At 33.9% G+C, this 21,270-nt stretch overlaps 3 protein-coding genes and 1 long non-coding RNA gene across 6 annotated transcripts; 3 read left to right on the top strand and 1 right to left on the bottom strand.

The window, feature by feature from the left end:
* The first annotated feature begins 58 nt into the window (after nt 1-58).
* On the top strand, nt 59-7,034 carry LOC117587923 (zinc finger protein 90-like). The gene is made up of 9 exons (XM_034278910.1): nt 59-481; nt 3,151-3,433; nt 3,753-3,860; nt 3,918-4,052; nt 4,201-4,270; nt 4,326-4,425; nt 4,867-5,032; nt 5,268-5,351; nt 6,603-7,034. The coding sequence occupies exons 1-9, from the start codon at nt 296-298 to the stop codon at nt 6,770-6,772; spliced, it is 1,302 nt and encodes a 433-aa protein (XP_034134801.1). The 5' UTR covers nt 59-295; the 3' UTR covers nt 6,773-7,034.
* Nucleotides 7,035-8,398: 1,364 nt separating this feature from the next.
* LOC117587863 (sarcoplasmic calcium-binding protein, beta chain) lies at nt 8,399-11,835 on the top strand. The gene is made up of 6 exons (XM_034278828.1): nt 8,399-8,491; nt 8,591-8,681; nt 9,625-9,791; nt 10,947-11,027; nt 11,172-11,324; nt 11,387-11,835. The coding sequence occupies exons 2-6, from the start codon at nt 8,630-8,632 to the stop codon at nt 11,501-11,503; spliced, it is 570 nt and encodes a 189-aa protein (XP_034134719.1). The 5' UTR covers nt 8,399-8,491; nt 8,591-8,629; the 3' UTR covers nt 11,504-11,835.
* Nucleotides 11,836-12,565: 730 nt separating this feature from the next.
* Nucleotides 12,566-13,256, bottom strand: LOC117587765. 2 transcript variants are annotated; one of them, XR_004574076.1, is made up of 3 exons: nt 13,094-13,256; nt 12,882-13,024; nt 12,566-12,824 (listed from the first exon to the last, which is right to left on the bottom strand). It is a non-coding gene; the product is annotated as an uncharacterized LOC117587765 (long non-coding RNA). The 2 variants fall into 2 exon arrangements; XR_004574075.1 differs by having other exon boundaries at nt 12,882-13,252.
* Nucleotides 13,079-20,719, top strand: LOC117587764 (protein gustavus). 2 transcript variants are annotated; one of them, XM_034278702.1, is made up of 3 exons: nt 13,079-13,202; nt 17,796-18,685; nt 19,597-20,719. In XM_034278702.1, coding segments are annotated over exons 1-3 (1,032 nt in total). In that variant the 5' UTR covers nt 13,079-13,200; the 3' UTR covers nt 19,737-20,719. The 2 variants fall into 2 exon arrangements, with proteins under 2 accessions (XP_034134593.1, XP_034134592.1); XM_034278701.1 differs by lacking the exon at nt 13,079-13,202 and adding an exon at nt 17,174-17,414.
* Nucleotides 20,720-21,270: the final 551 nt, after the last annotated feature.

Below are 21,270 nucleotides of genomic sequence, written 5' to 3'. Positions count from 1 at the left end.
GCATCTGTATGTGTGAACGTCTTTCAGTTGTTTGAATGGTATCGTATTGCAGGTGTTTGCAGTCTGCCTTTTAGAAGGTCATGGTTAATACAAGCCATCCTGACCATGCAGTAGTTGTTGAGCATTGAATGAAATGTGTTCATAAAGCTCCGCGCAATTTCAAGAAGTTCTAGTTTATTAAATGTGTGTGCGTATTGCTTTAAAGTGCTAGTTTTAGTTTTAACAATTGTCCAGCATATGCGGACATCTGAACTGTTTCACTGGCATCATAAATAAGAAGTTAATTATTTAAGAAATGGAAACCTGCGTTCTTATACCAAAGGAGTTCGCATTAGTTACAACATCAGTGACATCCTTTAATGAACCGGAAGTGATTGTGTATTCAATAACTGATATCAAGGTGGGATCATTATTCTACCCGTTCCAAGGAACAGTGCGAACCGATCAATTAGAGACTTTAAAACCTGTTGAAAATAACGATGTAAGTATTATTTGGCTTGTTTTGAAGATTATCCTTAATTATATTTTAAATTAACACAAAAAGGAGGAAAATGATGTTATTGTATTTTATTGTATTGGTATTTATAAAATATAAGCTAAAGCTAAATTTATTATTTTTCTTACTTACTGTAAGAAAATGTTTATATTTCGTGTCTTAACTTGATCTTGATCAGTGTTAAAATGCCATTAAATATTTCCATTGGTCTCTGTCTATCCTATCCCCCATCTATTGTGTTTATTCGATTTTCCAGCTACCTAGATGCATTTTTAGGTACTACAAGCATAAGTCAGGACCTTCCAAATCATATCACTGTAACAAAGAGTTTTTAAAAATAAAAACTACACGATCAAAGATTTGATACAATTTGATTAGGTAGCTACCATACTTAACATTAATTGGTCGTTTGACTTCAAGGGTATTAAAACTTCGCAGCACCGAAGTCAATTTCCTTACTGGTTCATTCTTGTTTTCGCCATTCTTATTCATCTCAGGTCTGGGCTTGGTCCATCTACATATTCTGTACGCTTTCAAAAATAATAACATCGTGGAAGAGGAACCAGAATTTAAAATCAATGCAATTAAATTCTGAACTTGCATACCGTTACAGATGGTATTATATATTCTTTACATATTTTAATTGAATTTAAATACATACTCGTATGTACATATGTACATACATATTTCTGCGTTTTTATAAAATTTGGTTCAACAGTGATTAAGAGTTTCGTATTCAAAGATGTAAAAAAGGTTATTGCTGTTGTCGTCTCGATGCCATATTTTGTGCATCCGAATTTAAGAAATAGTTGAAGTTGTATCATTTAACCCTCAAACGTCATTCATGTTATTTCCGGGATCCTTTGTCGCTTCAATTTTTGCTGTTCTGCACCAGTGTGATCACTTACAACGTTGTCGACCATATATACGAGTACGAACAGAAAGACTCTAGGTATAGGAGTTTAGTAGTTATAACTTTCTTATAAGGATTTTATTAGAACGAGTGGGAGAATACATTTAAGCGAATCAGACATTGACTAAGTGCGGGAGGATGACAAATTTGTTGGTGATTTAGTTTGATAAAAGGTAGATAATAGCCTAAAAATGAACAAAATGTTTGCCAATGTTGGCTTGTCTTGAATGGTTAAGGATTGAAGGAGTTAAGGTATATTAGATATGCACTCGAAGTGTGTATATTGTTGATCAGAATAAATAGCCGAGTTCATAAACGAGATACCAAAAACCCAAATCTATCAGGTTCGCGAGTTATGATCAGAATGATGAAATGCATTTGCATTTGGCCTGTTTATTTTAGTTTCTCACCTCCTAAGTGTCGAAAATCTCTAAGAAGATTTCTAATTGGTGTACCCCGAATTCTAATCGTATGCGAAGTGCCCTTTTATGAATAAAATGAAAAAAGTACATACATATGATGTATGTAAAAACAAAAAATTTTGTTGGCGAATCTAACTTATGTAATGCCTGATCAAAAAAACCGATATATGGGGTCCGCAATTTGACTTTCTATGCTGCAAAATCATAATAAACGCTTCAAGCGCATGTACGTAAATTGTATAACTTTGTTCTACTGGCAACACAGCGATCACATCAGCTTTCATGCATGACGTGATCACTCTCCCATGACGTTAAGAATTCTTAAAGACGTGCACTAGATAATTTAAAGAAGTTCTCACAGTCTTCAAGAAAAGAAGGTAACAATAGTGAGAAGACTAAATTAAAAGAAGTATGTGTGTTTATCCCAGCCCAAGTACTTAAAATAATTTGTACATAACAAAGGGGATGAAGAATAGAACAAGAAAATAAGGAGAAGTACCGAAATATACCAGACCGATACGTAATGGTGACATAATAATCCGATTTTGTATATATTAAGCACAAATATCTACATAATATATGTATATATAAATATGTATGTTTAAATAGTATATATATGTAGAGATGTAGAGATATATATGTATGTTCTTCCAGACATTTCAGATATATATTGAAAATCATAAGACTCTGCATTGGGATACACTCTACTGATGACATACATACATATGCGACTTGTGTAGGTTGGTGGATCGTATTCCACCAGCGTGCGTGCCTTAAGGGTGATCACTCTCCCATGACATAAGAATTCCTTAAGATGCACACCAGATAATTTAAAGAAGTTTTCACAGTATTTTTTATGTCTTGAGTAATCATTTAAGGCTGTTGTGGGAACAATTTTCAAAAGAGATAGGCTGAGTAGTTACAATAATTTTAAATTAAGATTGCATAGAAACAGTTGCAAAGCTTCTGCGTGTCGAAGTTTACATATATACTCTTGAAGTCGTCTAAACTCATGAGTATAAACATTTCGAACAGAAAATCGAAATGCAAGAATCATTTTTCTTAAATGGATATGAATCATTTGAAAGAAGTCTTTTAAAATAAGTTTAAAACCAGAATGTTTGGCTCGACGCGAAATGCAATAAATATTTTAAAATTATTAACATTTAAAAAATATAAGGAATATAATCTCAAGTTTATGAGAAAGGTGGGTTTGATGTCAGATGTTTGTTATTGTTAAATCAAATTGTTCATCTTAATGTAATTCACATTATCTATAATTTTATGTGTATAAATATTTACAAATTTTGTTCTTCCAGTGTCGATATAAATTTGGTTTATATGATGAAGTTTCATACAAATGCGGCAAACAAGTTCGTCACTGTAACTGGATAAGATTCCTAACAGTTTCTGCTTCATACGATTCCAAAGTAAATCTTATCTGCACAAAGGTCAAGGGCGATCCTATATATGAGGTTGCAAAAGCCATTATGATACATCAAGAATTAGTAGTGTACTATTTGCCAGAACCGCCGGAACAGACTATTGTAACACATATACACTCAATATTGTACAGAAAAGTAATGGAATCCTTTGTAAAAGGTACGCAATATTAAAAAATACTCATAAAGTTTCTTAAAAACACTGTGCGACATTCATTTTATCCTTTGCTTAAAAAAAGTATTGTTTCATGTACTGGCCAAGTATACATATCTCAAGCCCATTAGTAATATTTGAAACTATATCCTTTTTGAATTTCTAAAAAAAATGTTGGGGCTTGATATCTTTTAAACATGGCCTACAATATTGTTTTATTCTTGGGCAAAGTTCTTTAAAAACTTTACATATTGTCGCGCAGTGGGTTTTAAAATGCCCAACCTTGCAGCCGCTATTTACATTTTGTAATATAATTTCTTTTTAGATACTCCACTGGATTTATCATTGCCATTAATGTATAGATTACCAAATTTACCACTCTCTCCTCCAGCAAGTGAAGACGAAAATAAGTTCAATTTAAGCAATTGTTCAGGTAATTAAGTTAATGCAAATTAAATCAAACTAGTAAAGCAAACTCTCTGATTTGTAGATATAAATAAGTACATTTATCAGACACCAAAAAGACGAACAATGAGAAATGAGCGATCTCTGTTACCCTGTGACGTTTGCGGCAAGTCTTTCGATCGACCTAGTCTTTTAAAAAGACATATGAGGACGCACACAGGTTTGTAATTATAGTATTTTGTTTTGTGAGTTAGTAGTTGTAGTTTTGAAAGCTATTTTTAAAATTAAGCTTACTTTTGTACGTTTGCATTCAGGATAACTTCACCTTGCAAAAATAGATGTTCACCTTTTTTATATAATATTTTCAGGCGAAAAACCACACGAGTGCTTCGTCTGCGGCAAAGGATTTAGTACATCAAGCTCGCTTAATACACATAGGTAATTACCTGGAATTAACAATCAAAAATATACTGAAAGAACAATTTAACAATAGGAGAATTCATTCTGGAGAAAAACCCCACGAATGCCAAGTATGCGGGAAAAGGTTCACAGCGAGCAGTAATTTATATTATCACAGAATGACCCATATAAAGGTAACGTACGGTATTTAATGTATATAATATATTTATGTGATTGCTGCCATTAAACAAAAAAGTAGCTTTAGTACGTTCGAACATACTTACAAATAACACTACTTCAAATTTTATTTTTATTAAAACTTAGAGCCAAATTTAGTTTTTCTGATAGATTTTGCGCCTTTTTTGGTGAGGAATTAGGATTATTTTTCTGTGGCAGGACTTAAAAAATAAACGAGGAGAAACGATGTCAGACGCGATCGTACGCGTCACATCTTTATGGCCATTAAGAAAATTGTTATTGCGCCGGTTACATAGTCTTATTAACTTTTAAGGGTATTAAATAATTTAATATTAAGTGGGTATTTAAATCGTCTTAAAGACTCACAGTAGATGGATGATGTCTGAAAAACCATATCTCAAGTTTGTTAATATTGAATATTTTTATGTATATTTTAGGAAAAACCACATAAATGTAATTTGTGTTCGAAATCATTTCCCACACCCGGAGACTTAAAAGCTCATATGTATGTTCACAGCGGCTCTTGGCCTTACAATTGCTCTATATGCCACCGCGGTTTCTCCAAGCAAACTAATCTAAAGAACCATTTATTTCTACATACCGGTAAGCTATCACTTATGTAACATTACACAAATATTAATGTTAACAAATCTTTCAACAACTTTATACTCAATCTTTTACATAAAGTAAAAAAGTTGTGAAGCGTACAAACGCGTCTCACAACGTTCCTCCATGTTGGTATTATTATTTCTATTTAAATTCTATAACTTAACCTTTTCTTTGATGAAATTAAAATTGTGATTTCCGTAATTCAACGCCAAAATATTTATATTTACAGGTGACAAACCACATGGCTGCTCGATTTGTAACAAAAAATTTGCACTGGCTTGTAATTTAAGAGCACATATGAAGACTCATGAAGGTAAGCGTTCGGATTGTTGATATTATGAAACCCGTACTGGCCACCCCCACCCCTTCCTGTTCCTAGTGCAGTATGTGGCTCTGGTACCTAGAAGAAGAAGAAATTAGTGACAGTAGAAGAGTGGAAAAAAGATTACTCGAAATAGGAAAGAGTGACGGAAAAACATTGACATCGGCTTTTCTTTTATAAGCGTCGGCTTCAGTCCGAAGCATTGGACTCTTTGCAGAGTTCTCTGATGATGCCGACTGCGGACATGCAGGGTGTTCACACACATTTAATATCCATACATGCGAAGACAGAACAGTTTAATTGAAAATTTAAGAGGCTGGAAATATTGGTTTGATTGTGATATTTGAAAATTGATAAATTCGGATTGGCAAAGTCCTAGAAATTACTTGAGACTGTAATATATGTATGCTCACTTATACCCTTTTCACACTTTGGTTGCGTTATCGCGTTTCGAGGATAACGCATTTTTTTTACATTAAAAAAGCGATGGCAAAATAGTGTGTTTCAGTTTCAGTTGCAAGTGTTCGAAGTTCCGAGTTTTTAAAACCGTTTTGTCTGTCGTGTGACCAGTCACCACAAGCAACAGCATGAAATAGAAACAGCCCGCAAAACGGAACATTGGAATTGGTTCAAACCAATTTTATTCACGTGTACGTAAGCACAACAGAAAGGGCCGTGCCGAGACCTGACTTGGGTCATAGCACAGTGGACCCAACATCGAAGTCTACAATCGCTCAACGCGTTCCTCATGTAGGGGCTTATTGCGCTCAGTACGACAAAAAACTTCGGTGTGGGTGGCTTCCACAAATATATGTAATCATTATTAATCATATAATACAATTATATATACCTTTATTATTTTTATTTTACATATTTCAGACATTCCTTCAGGCTCCCAGATCAGTGATCAAGTCATATAAATGTACTCAGAGATAGCGATCAAATCACTAAAAGTGAAGCCGGAATCGGTAACCGCCCCAATCACGAGATGGCCCAGCAAGTTGCTTAGGTACTTTGCGGTAAGGTAATGAGTGCTTACACTAATCTTCATAAATCCCAGAAAAATAGTTTTTTTTTATAAGAGCATCCCAAAGGAATAACTGTTTATATAATAAATCACAAAGTGGAAGAGGAAAGTATCCCAGCGGTACCACAACGACCCGAAACCTTCCTAACCATACTTACCCCCCTCATAATAAAAATTATGAATGATAATAATATAAATTATTCTTTCTTTTTTAGGGTGTCTTCAAACGGACTTCAGTCAAGAATACCTTCTAAGCAAAAGTATTAGCATGGACCGAAAATACTTTAAAGGATTAACTTCTATTCATTTGTCAAAAAATGGTGTTGAGAATTCCTTAGGAGAAGTTACTATAACGGAGGATTTAGATAATTTTTATTTATTATGAGTTTAGTGACTGACTTTTTCGACTGACATTACTACAGTTTCTTACTCCAACGAAAATAAAATCTATCTAGTATTTAAGGTGTGATAATAACTTAAAAGAAAACAAGAAAACATATTTAAAATATGTTCAATTTTATTTATTTTATTTACGGCTACTATTTCGCATTTCTCATTGATTGTGGTTCCAAGAAATCGATTTAAGTTAGAAAATATTTTCAGAGGATTGTTGAACACATGAGAACATTTTTAAAACCCATACTCAAGGCACACACTTACTTTAAATATATGATAATTATAAATCTATATTTTTGTAAAATATATTTTTATATATACAAATGATTCTTTGCAAAAAGCAATGTACATATATTGCATCGATTACATTTAAAAAAAAAGTCCTAGTCAAACATACTTCTATAAAAATATGGCCAAGCAGTTGTGTCATGATTTTTTATGTGCTGCTAAATCTAACTGAACTTGCTGAAAATAAAAAATTAAACGGCTCTCTGACGTCTTTGTTGTTGTTTCAATTCTGTGGGTGCGTGGTGGTCTACGGTAAGGGATACAAATATTCAGGGAAAGCGACTGCCCAGTGCGTACCGTGGCACCCGCTTACTGTACACACCTAGTCGTCGCACCCTGGGTATATAGTCGGTTTTCAGGGAGAGGGGAAGGGGAAGGGACCTGTGAATACCAAGCCATCCGCTGCCAGCCACCGGGCGAAACAAGGAAGGTAACGGGAGGAGCAGAACACATCGGTTATTTTTAGCGCAAGATCTTTACTCCTATTGCCAGATTCTTCCGGACTTTCCAAAGCCGATAAAGTGGCCTCTGCATTAAGTCTCTGCTTGCGGTTTGTGGTCCAACTCCAAGGACATAAAAGTCTTAAATAGCGGCTAAAATTTACATGTATCGTTTTAATGCTTCTTGACATTATAACATTGTGCAGATATTCACAATGCATGTAAGCTGTATGTTACATTTATTATAGTTGATCATTAAAAAAGAGGACGGTTTTTTTACTCACTTAAATGTAAAACAGTTTGAGATACTTATTGATTTATTTGCTGTAATTATTGTGGGAATGTGGAAGAGATCACTAGCCGTTAGACAACAATGTTGTTTCAATGTTCTGTTGTCAATTACCTATTAATAAATTTATCTTCAGTGCCAGCCTGAAAAGCCTTTTTAAAGCCTTTTAAATAGATTCTTTTAGTAGACGTCCAACTCCAAGGACATTCATATATATTTTGATAATAAATGTGAACACAATGTGTGGTTAAGTATAGAACATTTTAAAGTTCATGAGAATTTACAATGCATTAGGATCTTGGAAATGTTTGGGGTTTTTTTATCGAAATTATGCAGACTTTTACATGAAAAGGTAAAAGATGGATGATAAAGTAGCAACCTAGAATAATAGGTGCAAGTTTTGTGAAAAATGTGTTTTTATAATAGGTTATGCATGCACTATAAATATCTTTTTTGGGTACCTCTTTATATTTACATTATGTCTACATAATATATCTAAATACATATATATATTTATATATATATATTATATGTATACATATATGTATATGTATCATGTATATATTTATTTATATTTACATATATGCATGCATGTACAATGTTTAGATACATGCAAATTAAATTGATGTTGCGAATGCATCTGACTGTGGTTTGTGCAGATTTAGTTAGTCTGAAGTAAGCAATTCTTAAGGTAAGGAGCTATTATATTTACTATGTCTTGGTGGTAATACTTAGCCTTGATGACTGAATGATTTTTGCTCTTCCTTAAACTGTAATTTTCTCCTTTCAGCACTTTTATGCGGATTAACAAAATAGAAATACCATCATAATGGCCTATTCATGGGATAACCGTGTTGATTTCGTTGTACGGTACATGTATGGTAAGTTCTAAAACCTTTTTTATATTCCAATACAATTCCCAGCTATGAGATAACTTTTTAGATATTCTGTTTTATAAAAGGATCGATTGGGGTTTTATAAGAAAGGTGTAGATAAACTCGTTTTTATTAAGTCCCAATGGCTAACTCTATTAATAACTAAAATTATTTGTCGATCTGCAGTGAATAGATATACAAACATACCCTGACTTTAAATTATTGCATTAAAAGTAGAGTACAATATTAAGCAACAATTAAAATATAATTTGCTAGTGCTGCAGTAGTAATTGTACCTTGAGCCAGATGTCACTCTAAACTAACACACAAAGCACATAATTAAAAATATTCAACAGCTAACAAGGTTTTTATAAATAGAAGATTGTGTCTTTCACTCGAAACAGTTGTGAGAGTGTGAGCGAGTGCAAAAAAAAAATAACAAAAGAAATCAACAGCACTTAGCGGAGCAACTATCTTGCCAAAATAAGTGTGTGTTTTAGTTTGTGATCAAAATAAAGCTGCATCCACACACAAAGAAACAGCCACACCAAAGGAAGCTCAAACCTAAAAATAATTTTCATTAACAACAAAATGTGGTACATTACAGCGGTTATTTTTAGAAAACCAAAATAACGGACGAGCTGCTAGGAATCCTTTTATAACTTCATGCCAGTCGAGTTAATAAAGCTTAATATAGATAATGATAACGAATATCGGAATTAGAAATAATTGACTACCCAAACAAACTTCGAACAATTCTCTACTGTAGTACGAAGGTTTGCTGATCTCGAACTTATGTCTTCCACCCTTGTGCGTTGCAAACCTAGTTGACCCATAAATAAAGTGTTACATTTCCTTAAGTAGACAATTATGCTCCTACGTTAGTTCTAACACCAACCCTTTAATAACATTATAATTAACTATTTTAATTTTCTTATTCGCTTTTTAGACATAGACAATAATGGATTTTTGGACCAAAATGACTTCCTTTGCATGGCAGTAAGAGCATGCGTTGTTGAAGGAAAGGGAGATTGTAGTGCTGCTCGGCTAGATGAATATAGGAAACTTATGACAAATTTATGGGATGAAATTTCAGCCATTGCTGATGATGATAAGGTATGGCAATATAAATAAAACCCTTTCAAAAAATATTCCAGCCTTCTCGGACGTAACACAGTGCAAAACAAAGATACATTTTTCACTATTCTTTAAAAATAAGGCTGTACAGTGACGCTCAACTGAATGGGTTAAACAATTATTTTATTTCATGTATTGATTAATTTTTAATGTGGTCTCTAGGTAACAAAAATATTTATAATATATTAATTTGTTTTCTAGAAACATTAAAAAAAGTTCTTGACCACCATCAACAGCCGTCAGTCCATGTCTGTCTGACCGTCCGTATTGATTGACGCCTCGTTATCAGAGACCATCAGAGCTATTATAACCTTATTTTATAGGCAGTTATTTTTGGAGCGTTTTCGAATTTGCACAGAAACTGAATGTACTTATGGTCTGAGAAAGATGGGCTTTCGAGGACTTTTTGCCGGAATAAGTGTTCTGCTTAGCACGCTTGACAAGGTGGGATCTATGAAGGTGCGTTTCTCCCCCACGTTGAGGTTGAGCTAGTCTAGGTTGTGCTTCAGCGCCCTCAGTATCATTGGCGGCTGACCCGGGCCTTCACGATGGTCTCCAGATGTAAGTCTCTCTACACTTTGTCGCTGGGGTGGCGTTTCTTGAGGCCATCTTCCCTAATCTTGGGTAGAGTCTTGGGTCCACCGCCTTCTTATTTACCTCGGGATGGCTTATTAGCCATGGACGGAACTATCACCTCCAGACTGCGCGCTTGAAAGCTTTGGGTTCGTCCTACATTCGTGCGAATGGGGATTCCCGCGTACACCAGTTTTCACCGGGCCTCCGTAATCTTCCCATTCCCACGTCACTGTCACGTCCACTGGGGCCCGCGTTGACGCTTACTCGCCGGAGTGTCCTTAACGGCACTCTCAGCTAATCGTTGCTTCTTGATGGATAGCATCTTCTCGAACTTGTTAGCGGGTTCAGCCGCGCACTCGCGCTCTGGACCTCCTGCTCCTGGCAGATGTCCGCATTACCTTACCTTCATGCTAGCCATGGCAATGTTTAAGTTCCTTATTTAAATATTAATTATAGCTAAGGGTCCGACGATTTCTTTTTGGAACGATAGTTTCTAATCATCAGCCATAAATTACTTACAAATTCTGTTATCGAAAATATTTTTCATTTATATTTTAGGATGGAAAAATTTCGAATCAAGAGTTTAAGGATGCCGTCAAAAAAACTTGCGTCGGCAAGAAGTATGAAGAGTTTCCCCAGGTAAGAGCTACAGTCGACATGACTTTATTATTAGTTGTTACAAACCTGTTTAGAAAAACTTTGCTGTGTTTAATTTAAGCAATACGAGTTTTATAATTACTAGGAAATATACGACTATATTCTTGGCTAACATTTGTTTTGCAGGCTATGAGGGCATTCATTGAATCGAACTTTAAACTGCTGGACATTGACAGTGATGGAATCGTTGGAGTAAAAGAATATCGTTATAACTGCATAACAAGAGTAGCCATCGATGATGTTTCACCCATAGACAAAGCGTTCGAAACGCTACTGAATGTGAGCCTTTTATGATCAAAAATGATTTAAATTTACAATTTAATTACAAAATGTCTTCATAGGATGAGGATCGTAAGCGCGGAGGCCTCTCATTAGACCGCTATAAGGAACTTTATGGTCAATTTTTGGGTAATACAGCTGATAACCATCCAGCAGTAAACCTGTTTGGTCCTTTATAATCAGTTAAATTTTAATTGTCTTCGCTGTTGTTCAACTACTATTTTATTAAGTTTTATTTGTAATTACTATGACTATAAATTTACTACCACTAAGATATAAAGCATTCACATCATTTTGTGTAGAATCGTCAGATAAAGAGTTCGTTAACTTTAAATTTGTATAACTAGATAGGTCAATTTGCTCTCAGAAGTTTAAAATAGTATGCAAATGTATGTTGTTTTGCTCTCATATAAAGGCTCTTAAGTAATTTGCCTCACTCTCGAAACCTGCAAGATATAATTATATTGTTGCGTTATAAAGAAATTGTAATAATCTTAGCCAACAAAATAAATCAATACTTAAATCACAGCTTAAAAAATCATTATAACATGTGTGTATTATTTAATAGTCTAGGGTAGACAACTCACAAAAATAATGAATCTTTGGGATTCGATTTACCCCCACCCACGAAATCATAAATAATGTAGACGGTTTGCCAACATGCGTTCTCGTAAAATACGAGATAAATTCCACAGACTTGCAACGATTAGCCTTGCAATTTATTGATTCTCATGTCAAAACCCAATCAAACTGAACACAGTTGGAATAAGGACTACCTTTTCTTTGCATTTTTCCATAATCCCATTTCCATATCAGAATATTAACGGTAAAGCGCGAACCTTTGCAAAAATTATTTTTATCGATCACACCTTTTGGAGTTCATTAGGCGGAGGGCAAGCGAGTTAAAAAATTACATCGGATGGTCACATCATCGCAGTCGGTCACGACCTCAACGGATTAAAGGCATAAAAATGATTTTAAAGATTCGTTCATATGTTTTGCTGCTAAGCTTACTGTCATTCCGAAATAAGGACGGCGATTTCAGGCATGCTAAAAGTAGATTTCGGAATGAAGGCAGGGTTTGACGAAATTCTCTAGACAGCGATTTAATGGCCTAACCAAGCCGTCTTGAATCACCTCGTGAATTCCACATCGTCCGGTCAACTATTTCAACCAAAGTACACTATTAAGAAAAACATACATACCTTGTTGTAACGCAATTATTATTAAAACAAAAATAATGCGTAAAAACGCGTTTCACAGCGTTCTCCTCGATTATTCAGTGTTTTATTAACTTTTATTCACTTTTCACAATTAATATCAAAATAAACAAAGCAAATTTGCTGCCTGAGCAGTGTAACCTTACGTCATGCAGTTTTCATTTTACATTTTCGGATCTGAGTACAAGGCTACCAGTCGCTCCGCTGTCTGCGACCACGGGACACGTTCCGTCAAGATCCATCGGATGTCATCACCACCACGGTGTCCCACTGCCTTGCCCTGACCCAGCAGAATATTAATTCTCTTTGGTTACCCCAAAAAAAAAAGGTTACTTACTCTCTGCAGCATCGTTCCTTACTGTTGGGCAACTCTACCCTTTAGCCGTTTGTTGTTTATGTTCCATTGTCCGCGAATTATTTCAGGATGAGGAATGTAGATGGAGACCCAATATGTTGTCCTATTAAAAAAATTCGCTTCCACTTTGAGAAGTATGTTCGTGTGTAAGAGCCCTTTAGTAGAGGTACTACATCCGATGCATATATACATACGGATCCCTTCTACGTTCCATGTTTCCATCGTTTCTACGTAATATTTTCATTTACTGTTTTATGTGTTGTTTTGTTTTTGTTCAAAGAAAATCAAAAAGAAGGAAGTAATGTGAGTGCAAAATTTACTTTGTGTTAAAAACTAGTATAAATATTTAGAGTCATAATAAAAAACTGCAATATGTGTGTACACACATTTATTTTTGAATGAATACTATTCACATTGTAGAAGATTATACATTATTTATGTATGTGTGCATGTGTGTACCTACATGCATAAACAAAAAACATCAAAAATTATAAAATGATCAAAACTGTATGTATATTAAGCGTGAAATTAACTTATGTGAAACAACCATTTTTATGAATATTCTCAATAAATCATATTAAATAAATGTAATGTACATTCGTCGTATATGCACACATATAAAGATGTACATATTCATTCAAAATTTCGTATGTAAGTTCTGCATATAAATCGTTGTAAATGTATATTTTGGCAGAATGACTGCATGCATTTTACTTTAATAATTGTTATAACAAAAATAATTCAATACAAAATGTATAGCCTTATAGAAAGGAGTTGGAAAAGTGAAGTGTGATTTAAAATTAAATCTTGAGAAAAGATATGTATGTATGTACATATGCACATATGCATGCATGTATATTTTTTGAAATCTCCCATTAAAAAGTCAGTAAACTCTCAGACTCCATTTAGTTCGAGATTATAAGAATGTTTTTAATATACATATGTACGTACGTATGTACATATGACTGAAACGGTGCCCATAACCATATATTGGATACGCTCAGTGTACACATATGTATGTATGTACATATTTATATATTTATCTATGTATGTACATTTGTATGTAAATCGACAAAAGAGAAACTTTTTCAGAATACATTCATTAGAATTCGCATAATTTAGAATTGAAAAGTTTTGCCAGAAAAAAGAATACTTTCATCTGTACGTCTGTTGCTTTGCAAACTAGTCAAGATGGAATTTATTTGTGTTTCATATGCATGTTTTCTTTTAAATCAGCTTATTAGGTTTAAAGAAGGGTAGAGAACAACAGGGTAGGGAACATGAATAAGAATATAAATAGGGGTAGGAGTAGGGCCTGAAGTTCTGCTTAGCAGGGTCGGGCGGGTCACCTTTGACCCCCTCCGTCTGCTCCAGCTCGTTACATTTCCGTATGACTTCTGACGAAACTCCGCATGGCCTTGACGTGGATACCTTCTCTGGATACCATCTTCGAGTTCAGGTTCCCGGCGTTCAGCGTGTCTCCACCTACATACATATGCTAAATTCGCTGTTAGGCGAACCTTGAACAAGTGAAGATGATTTGCTCAGCGGTGTCTTATACACCGCACGACGGGCAGTTGGCCCGGCATTTATGTTAACCATGATTAAATTATACAAGGTGGTGTATTCTATGTTTCATTATAGTCACACACATCCAAATGACTACTAAAACACTTGTTTTGCATGCATGCAATCATGGCGAAGTTTTGCAGTTTCATTTGAAACTTCACGAACAAAGTAAGCCACGAAGGACACTACGCAAAGCACTAAACTTTGTTCGTCTTCAAAAAATGATGTAACTGGACAAACACACAGAAACAAAGGAACAGCCAAGTAGTGGACTTCTTCCAAAGACCAAAGGTCAGATTTTGTAGGAATATTCCGAATCAAAACACTTTACAGATATCTATCTGATAATGAATAAGCGCTGCGCTTTAAGCCGAATATGTATCTCGCTAAACAGCTTAGCTATTACCACATGCGTAGTGCGGATTCGGATACATTAGAAGACCCAAGCAATTTTCAGCTGAGTCAACAGCATTAAGGTAGTCCAGAAGAGTCCGAAATGTTACATTTCCATCGTCCAATCGGTCACGTATTTGTGTTTTACAAGTAATTTTCAAATGGGATCTGCTATTAAAAATACAAATACAAAAACTTTCTATAGGTTCGTAAGTACTAGGATCTATGTACTTTCAACTTTCAGGGAATATTATTGTTATCATGCATTATTCTCAAAATATTTGTGTTCATATCATTGAGGCCAATAGAATTCGACTTAAACTTTAAAATGGAGCTTTACACATACAACAACAGGATTTAAACCTATTATCATAATTACCATGATGTATGAACAATAGACATAGGATGGGTGGGAAGTCAGTTATTACGAAATGCACAAATTTGGTTTTCAGTTCATTAACGAGAAAGGTTTGAGACGCGTATCCAGAACTGAGCCAACAAAAAATTCCTGTTAATCTTCATATAAAGCCGGGTATCCAGCACTGGGGAAAATAAAATTTCCTATCCAGTTTCCAGCAACCTGAACGAAGTCCACAGATTATAGATAGACAGCTGGTAGACAGGCCAGGAATAAATGGTTTACAATTATTCCTGGAGTTAAAAGTGAAAATTGAAGAAACAACTGTGCCAAAAAACGTAAAACAAAATCTTTTCCCATATTGAATTAAAATTTTTTACTGAAATTAAAAAAGTAATTCTTAATTATTGGTGCACTTTGAGATTATTGGCTTACCCAAAATGCATTTCCCATGCAACGTTAAAATTCTCTCTTTTTTCCTTTTTAAATTTCAGTTGAACGTTCAAACTGCCACTGTTTACAAAAAAAAAGCTGATTATTCAAATTAAGCAAAGCAAGGTTTTCACAATGCGAGGGTAAAATCCCACAAAACTCTACATAGGAATATCTTAAATTAATAAATAAATAAGACCGTAAATTCTCTTTCGTCGATTTCCTGACGCTCTGCTTAATTTTGTTGAAAAATAGTCCTTGCACATTGGTCCAGATTGCCGATTTTTGTATATTTCCGATTTTCATAGAAGTAAAAACTTATTTGAAAGATACAAATACTTAAACTAACACCCTGACAAAAAAATTCATAAATATTGTGTTAGTGCAGCCCTACAATTTGTGCAAAGTCAGATGTTCGTGGAATCACATTAAGAAAAGGTGAATGTAAAAATTGGGACAGAAAGAACCACTGGGGCTCGTAGAAAGATTTTGTTATATTCTTTTTTTTATTATTATTCTGCGCTCTTTTAAATTAAGCCCAGTACTCCGATGAGATAATTTTTCGGTCGACCGAATCGGGGATGATGTTTTTATGGAACGGAAAGAAATTATCCCTGCGTTTTGTAGGACAGAAAATTTAGCAGCCAGTTCTGTGCTCAGATAAGAAGAAAAAATACCAGAAAAACAACAGAATGGTATTGTCCCCTCTCGAACGGAATAGAAATTCTTTCCATCTTATGTCGAAAAAAGTACTAATAATGGGGCAATTTTAATCTTATCAATGCATTCGAAAGTAAACTAAACCAACTTTAGCCAAAATCGAACTATTCCAAATTAATGCAAAAAGTGAATTTTTAGTACCTGATATTATATTATTTTCGACCGTTCGTGACCGTTCTACTTTTACGGGTTTTGCATTTTTGCAGCTGAATCGGCAGACGAAATAATCTCACAAAATATGATTCAATTCTTGTTTGTTTAGTTCTGTAATAAGGATAAAATTATACCTGATTGGTGAATGATTAAATCTTTATATTTAGGTGTATGTGTATGCTAATATGCAATACGGCAGCACAGCAGCAGGAAAACATAGATTCTTACTCTGAAATACTTACTAACGAACCACCAATTCCAATTCCACAATCTTATCGTGGTGTTATTTTTTGTTTATACTTACTGCTATTAACATTTAGTGGAAAACTACCATAAATTCGATTCGACTTATCGACTAATTTTTCTTTTCACAAAACATAAATATTTCTTATAATTTTCGCTTGTCTTTACAGTTATAATTAAATTTTATTTATTTTTTTGAAAATATCTGCATTAATTTCATTGAAAAAAAAACACAAATAAACAATTAGACTTCGAATTGTTTCGCTTCCCTTATTCCAAATGTTAGCAGTGCTGGGAGTCGTATCGTGCAATCACCCTTAAAATATAAAATACACAACAATTTTTACTGGGACCACCCTGTTTTTCTTCAACCTTGATATCTCATGTGGTAGTGGCGAGGGTCTTATGTTGAGGAAATAGCTATTTTTTTCGTTTTCTTAGACACAATTTCACATGAAGACTTAAAATATAGATACAGTGTTTTGTGTTTGAATATTTATATTTATGTGATTTGACTCATTTTAAGAGAATGGATTGGATATGTACCATAAGCAACTGATTGTGTTTAATAATTAGTATTTCGTCGCCGACGCCATTTTGTTTGCCTTTAAATTCATTCATTTATAGATGGAACTTGGAAAAAAAAGGTAAATTTGTTGGTACAATACAGATATTCTGTAGAAACAATTGTTAGTTCGTGTGGCATGCTTGGATCGTTGCATTTTACATACAAATACATGATCTTATACATATTTTAATTTGCGTCGCTTGTGTTTGCATTTGTGAGATTGTTTGAAGGCACATATGCATATGTACATACATACATATGTGAGTATGTACATATATACCAATGAGCATACATGTGTACTCATTTATTTACGAATATATGTTTGTACATTTAACGATTAATGAATTTAAATACTTAAAAATTAACTCATTTGCATAAAATGTATCTCTCCATCTATTTATACATTTAATAAGAGTTAAACAAATTAATAAAAAATTAAAACGATTTTGCTTTATTTCAGGTATAAGGGTGGTCGGACACCTTCAATAAGGTCCAGTGAAAGGCGACGCCCTCAAAGTATTTCATCATTATCCACATTATCTCCGAGAGTTGTATTATCCAGATTGGAACCTAGGGATTTGGAGCGCCTTCGATTATCCTACAAAGTTGCAATCGACCAAAGACGATCAAGAAGCTGCCGTGGCATGAACATGGGTCAAAAAATTAGTGGTGGAGTTAAAACAGTTAGTCGTAATGATTCGCAGGCTACCTTTAAACCAATTATACCAAGGGAGCTACAAGCTGATTTTTTAAAGCCAGCGCGCATTGATATTTTGCTTGATATGCCACCAGCGATTCGAGAACTTCAGCTTAAACATTCTTGGAACTCTGAAGACAGGTCGCTAAACATATTTGTGAAAGAAGATGACAAGTTGACATTTCACAGGCATCCGGTCGCGCAGAGCACAGATTGCATCCGTGGAAAAGTCGGCCTCACAAAGGGATTGCACATTTGGGAAATTTATTGGCCAACGCGACAAAGAGGAACACATGCAGTTGTTGGCGTATCCACAGCTGATGCACCCTTGCACTCAGTTGGGTATCAAAGTCTAGTTGGATCTACTGAACAAAGCTGGGGCTGGGACTTAGGCAGAAACAAATTGTACCACGATTCAAAAAATTGTGCTGGTGTCACATATCCAGCAATTTTGAAAAACGACGAAGCTTTCCTGGTTCCAGACAAGTTCTTAGTAGCCTTAGATATGGATGAAGGAACCTTAAGTTTTATTGTTGATCAGCAATATCTTGGTATTGCGTTTAGAGGGCTGAAAGGAAAAAAACTGTATCCAGTTGTTTCAGCGGTCTGGGGACACTGCGAGATAACTATGCGCTACATAGGCGGATTAGATCGTAAGTATAATTCAAATATATATAGTAGCATGCCATTTTTAATAATTCTTATAAACACTTGCGAACTAACTTATTATTTAACTGTAACATAAACAACTCCAAACCTACCCAAAACAAATTCGGGAACGATCGGTCTACGGTCTTATATATTTAGGTTCCATGTAAATAACCCGTTTTTCTTTTTTTTAAATATAATACTACCCTATCAGTCAAATTTAATTGATTTGGTAATAATCACAATAATAGTTACCCGCTTATGAGCCTTCTTTCACGACTCGTAAAAATTTGTTAAGTAAACATAAAAAAGGAGATCCCATTATAAAATGATTTTACACAGGACAGTGACTCCATCGCATAATCGGACCCTTTTTTCATCTGCACAAAGAATATAAAGAAATAATCCAACAGTTTTTTCACTTTTTATACAATTTTATAGTATCACTTATCAATATCATAAATAAAAACTCAAACTTTTTAGTGAGAAAAGTTAGTTTTGATTGAAAAAAGTAATGTCTTGAGGCTCAACGCATAATCGGACAGGGCAAAAGTGCCAAAGTAAAATCCAGTTTTTTTTTTCTAAAAATCTCTTCAGTCTCGGTTTTTCTTATCGTATGTATGCAATGGATGCCTGGATATCTACCAGACATAAAAAATACAATTTGTTGCTAATCTATCTAAGGGGTGGGTTCCGTACGAAAACGAAAAGTATGCTCGTATTTTCGTAGTAGTAGTTCCATTATTTTGAATTCCACATGGTGCGTAACAAATCTGCATAGCGGATGTTATTAATGGAGTTCTTATTATATATATAAAAATAAATATACTCTAAGCTTTTAAAAATTATGATTGGTATTTAAGTAATTGACATCCATCTTAAGTTAAACACAAATTTTTACTGTTCTTTATTTAAGCTGAACCCTTGCCGCTAATGGATCTTTGCCGACGAACTATTCGGCAAAAAATTGGACGGGCAAACTTGGAAGAACGCATACAACAGCTTCAACTTCCATTGTCGATGAAAACTTATTTATTGTATAAAAACCGTAGATAATATTTTTGATAAGTAAAAAGTGTACCAATTTTAATTTTTGCTGCATGTGATGAAAGCAGTAAAAAAACACAATTAAGTTAGTTTATAATAGTCTTAGATCAATGTTAGTTTTTCTGTCTTCTACCAGAAAACGTAAAAGGTATAAAATATATAAATACTTGAATATAGGTTTAAAAGGTTTATTGTATATTAAGTCGCATGCAATTAACTGTATTTATAGAAAACGACATCTCATTTTGCAATAAATTGAGGAAACGTACGTTCTTCATTTAAAACTTATATTCCTAAAAATAAAAAATATTTAAAAATACTCCACGTGGTATATATATAAAATATATTTGTAAAATACATTACACGCAAATATACCCATTCGAAGTATATTTTTAGTTTTAACGAGCTACTTCTGATCGCGTATATTTTGTGTATATTTTATATATATTTGGTATGCTCAAACTGTCTCGAATTAACTTATTACGGGAGAATAGATTCGTATTAAAAAACAGTTTTAATAGGTGCAATAATTTAAAAAGAATGCAGTTAAAATGAATTCTCTTGAATGCTATCAAATTTTGGTTAACAAAATATGCATAGCAAATTATATGCATACCCAAAAAATTCTCCAAATATTCTCCAACCTTCTAGACAAAGCTTCACCGTGACGAACATTTTAAAACCCGAACTAAATCGGGTATTAAAAGCGTTGCGTTAAGAGACAAAATTGAATTTCGAAATACTGCCATTGAAATATAGGGCAGTGCATTTCATTATTTAATTTTTCAAATTGAAATCTGTATTAACTAAGCTGAGTAAATATATTAATAAACCTTGTTGTGTTTCAAGTATGACAGCTTTATTTCTTAGCTTCAATAATACGAACAAATATTTATCTATTTTGTGCTGATTGTCGTTCGAATTGGAGAAGTTTGACTGGTATGCTCAATAAACTGCGGTTAATCGTAATGCGCGTTATGCGTTGTATAGTTTTTAACAATAAGCTTCCAAGTAATCATAAATTGTGGCTTTTATTAAATAAGCCAAATTTGAATATAACAATTATTTGGAAATGATTTTTGTAAACAGTTAATTTTAAAATGTGTACTTATATTGTATTTTAGATTGTTTGTTCGTAAGTTTATTATTAAAATTCATGACATTTAATAAAGACCTAATTTAACAGACACAATCATCAGACCATCAGTTGTAGTTGTATCGGTCCATTTCTTGTGAACCGTCAAAGTTTGAATATTTTTCAGTTTTATGGGATTCTGATATGAAGTTGGACCAGGAAAATCAATATTCGAAGGAATATTTAGTTCTTAGTAGTTTTGGTAAAAACGATCGTCGTACATATGTTACAGTCAAATTATATTGCTGATTTTGTCTAAGATCTTCAGATTAGCCATTACTTATACCCGGTACTAGAAGAGTAAATCATGTGTATAGTGTTTGTGGTCGAAAAATTGCAACACACAGAAGGAAACGCTTCCGACCCTATTATGTATATATATTCTTGATCACTTAAATAGCTAAGTCT

This window comes from Drosophila guanche, unplaced genomic scaffold (genome assembly GCF_900245975.1).
Source record: "Drosophila guanche unplaced genomic scaffold, DGUA_6, whole genome shotgun sequence".
Taxonomy (NCBI): Eukaryota; Metazoa; Arthropoda; class Insecta; order Diptera; family Drosophilidae; genus Drosophila; species Drosophila guanche.
This window is presented reverse-complemented; position numbering and strand designations above follow the sequence as displayed.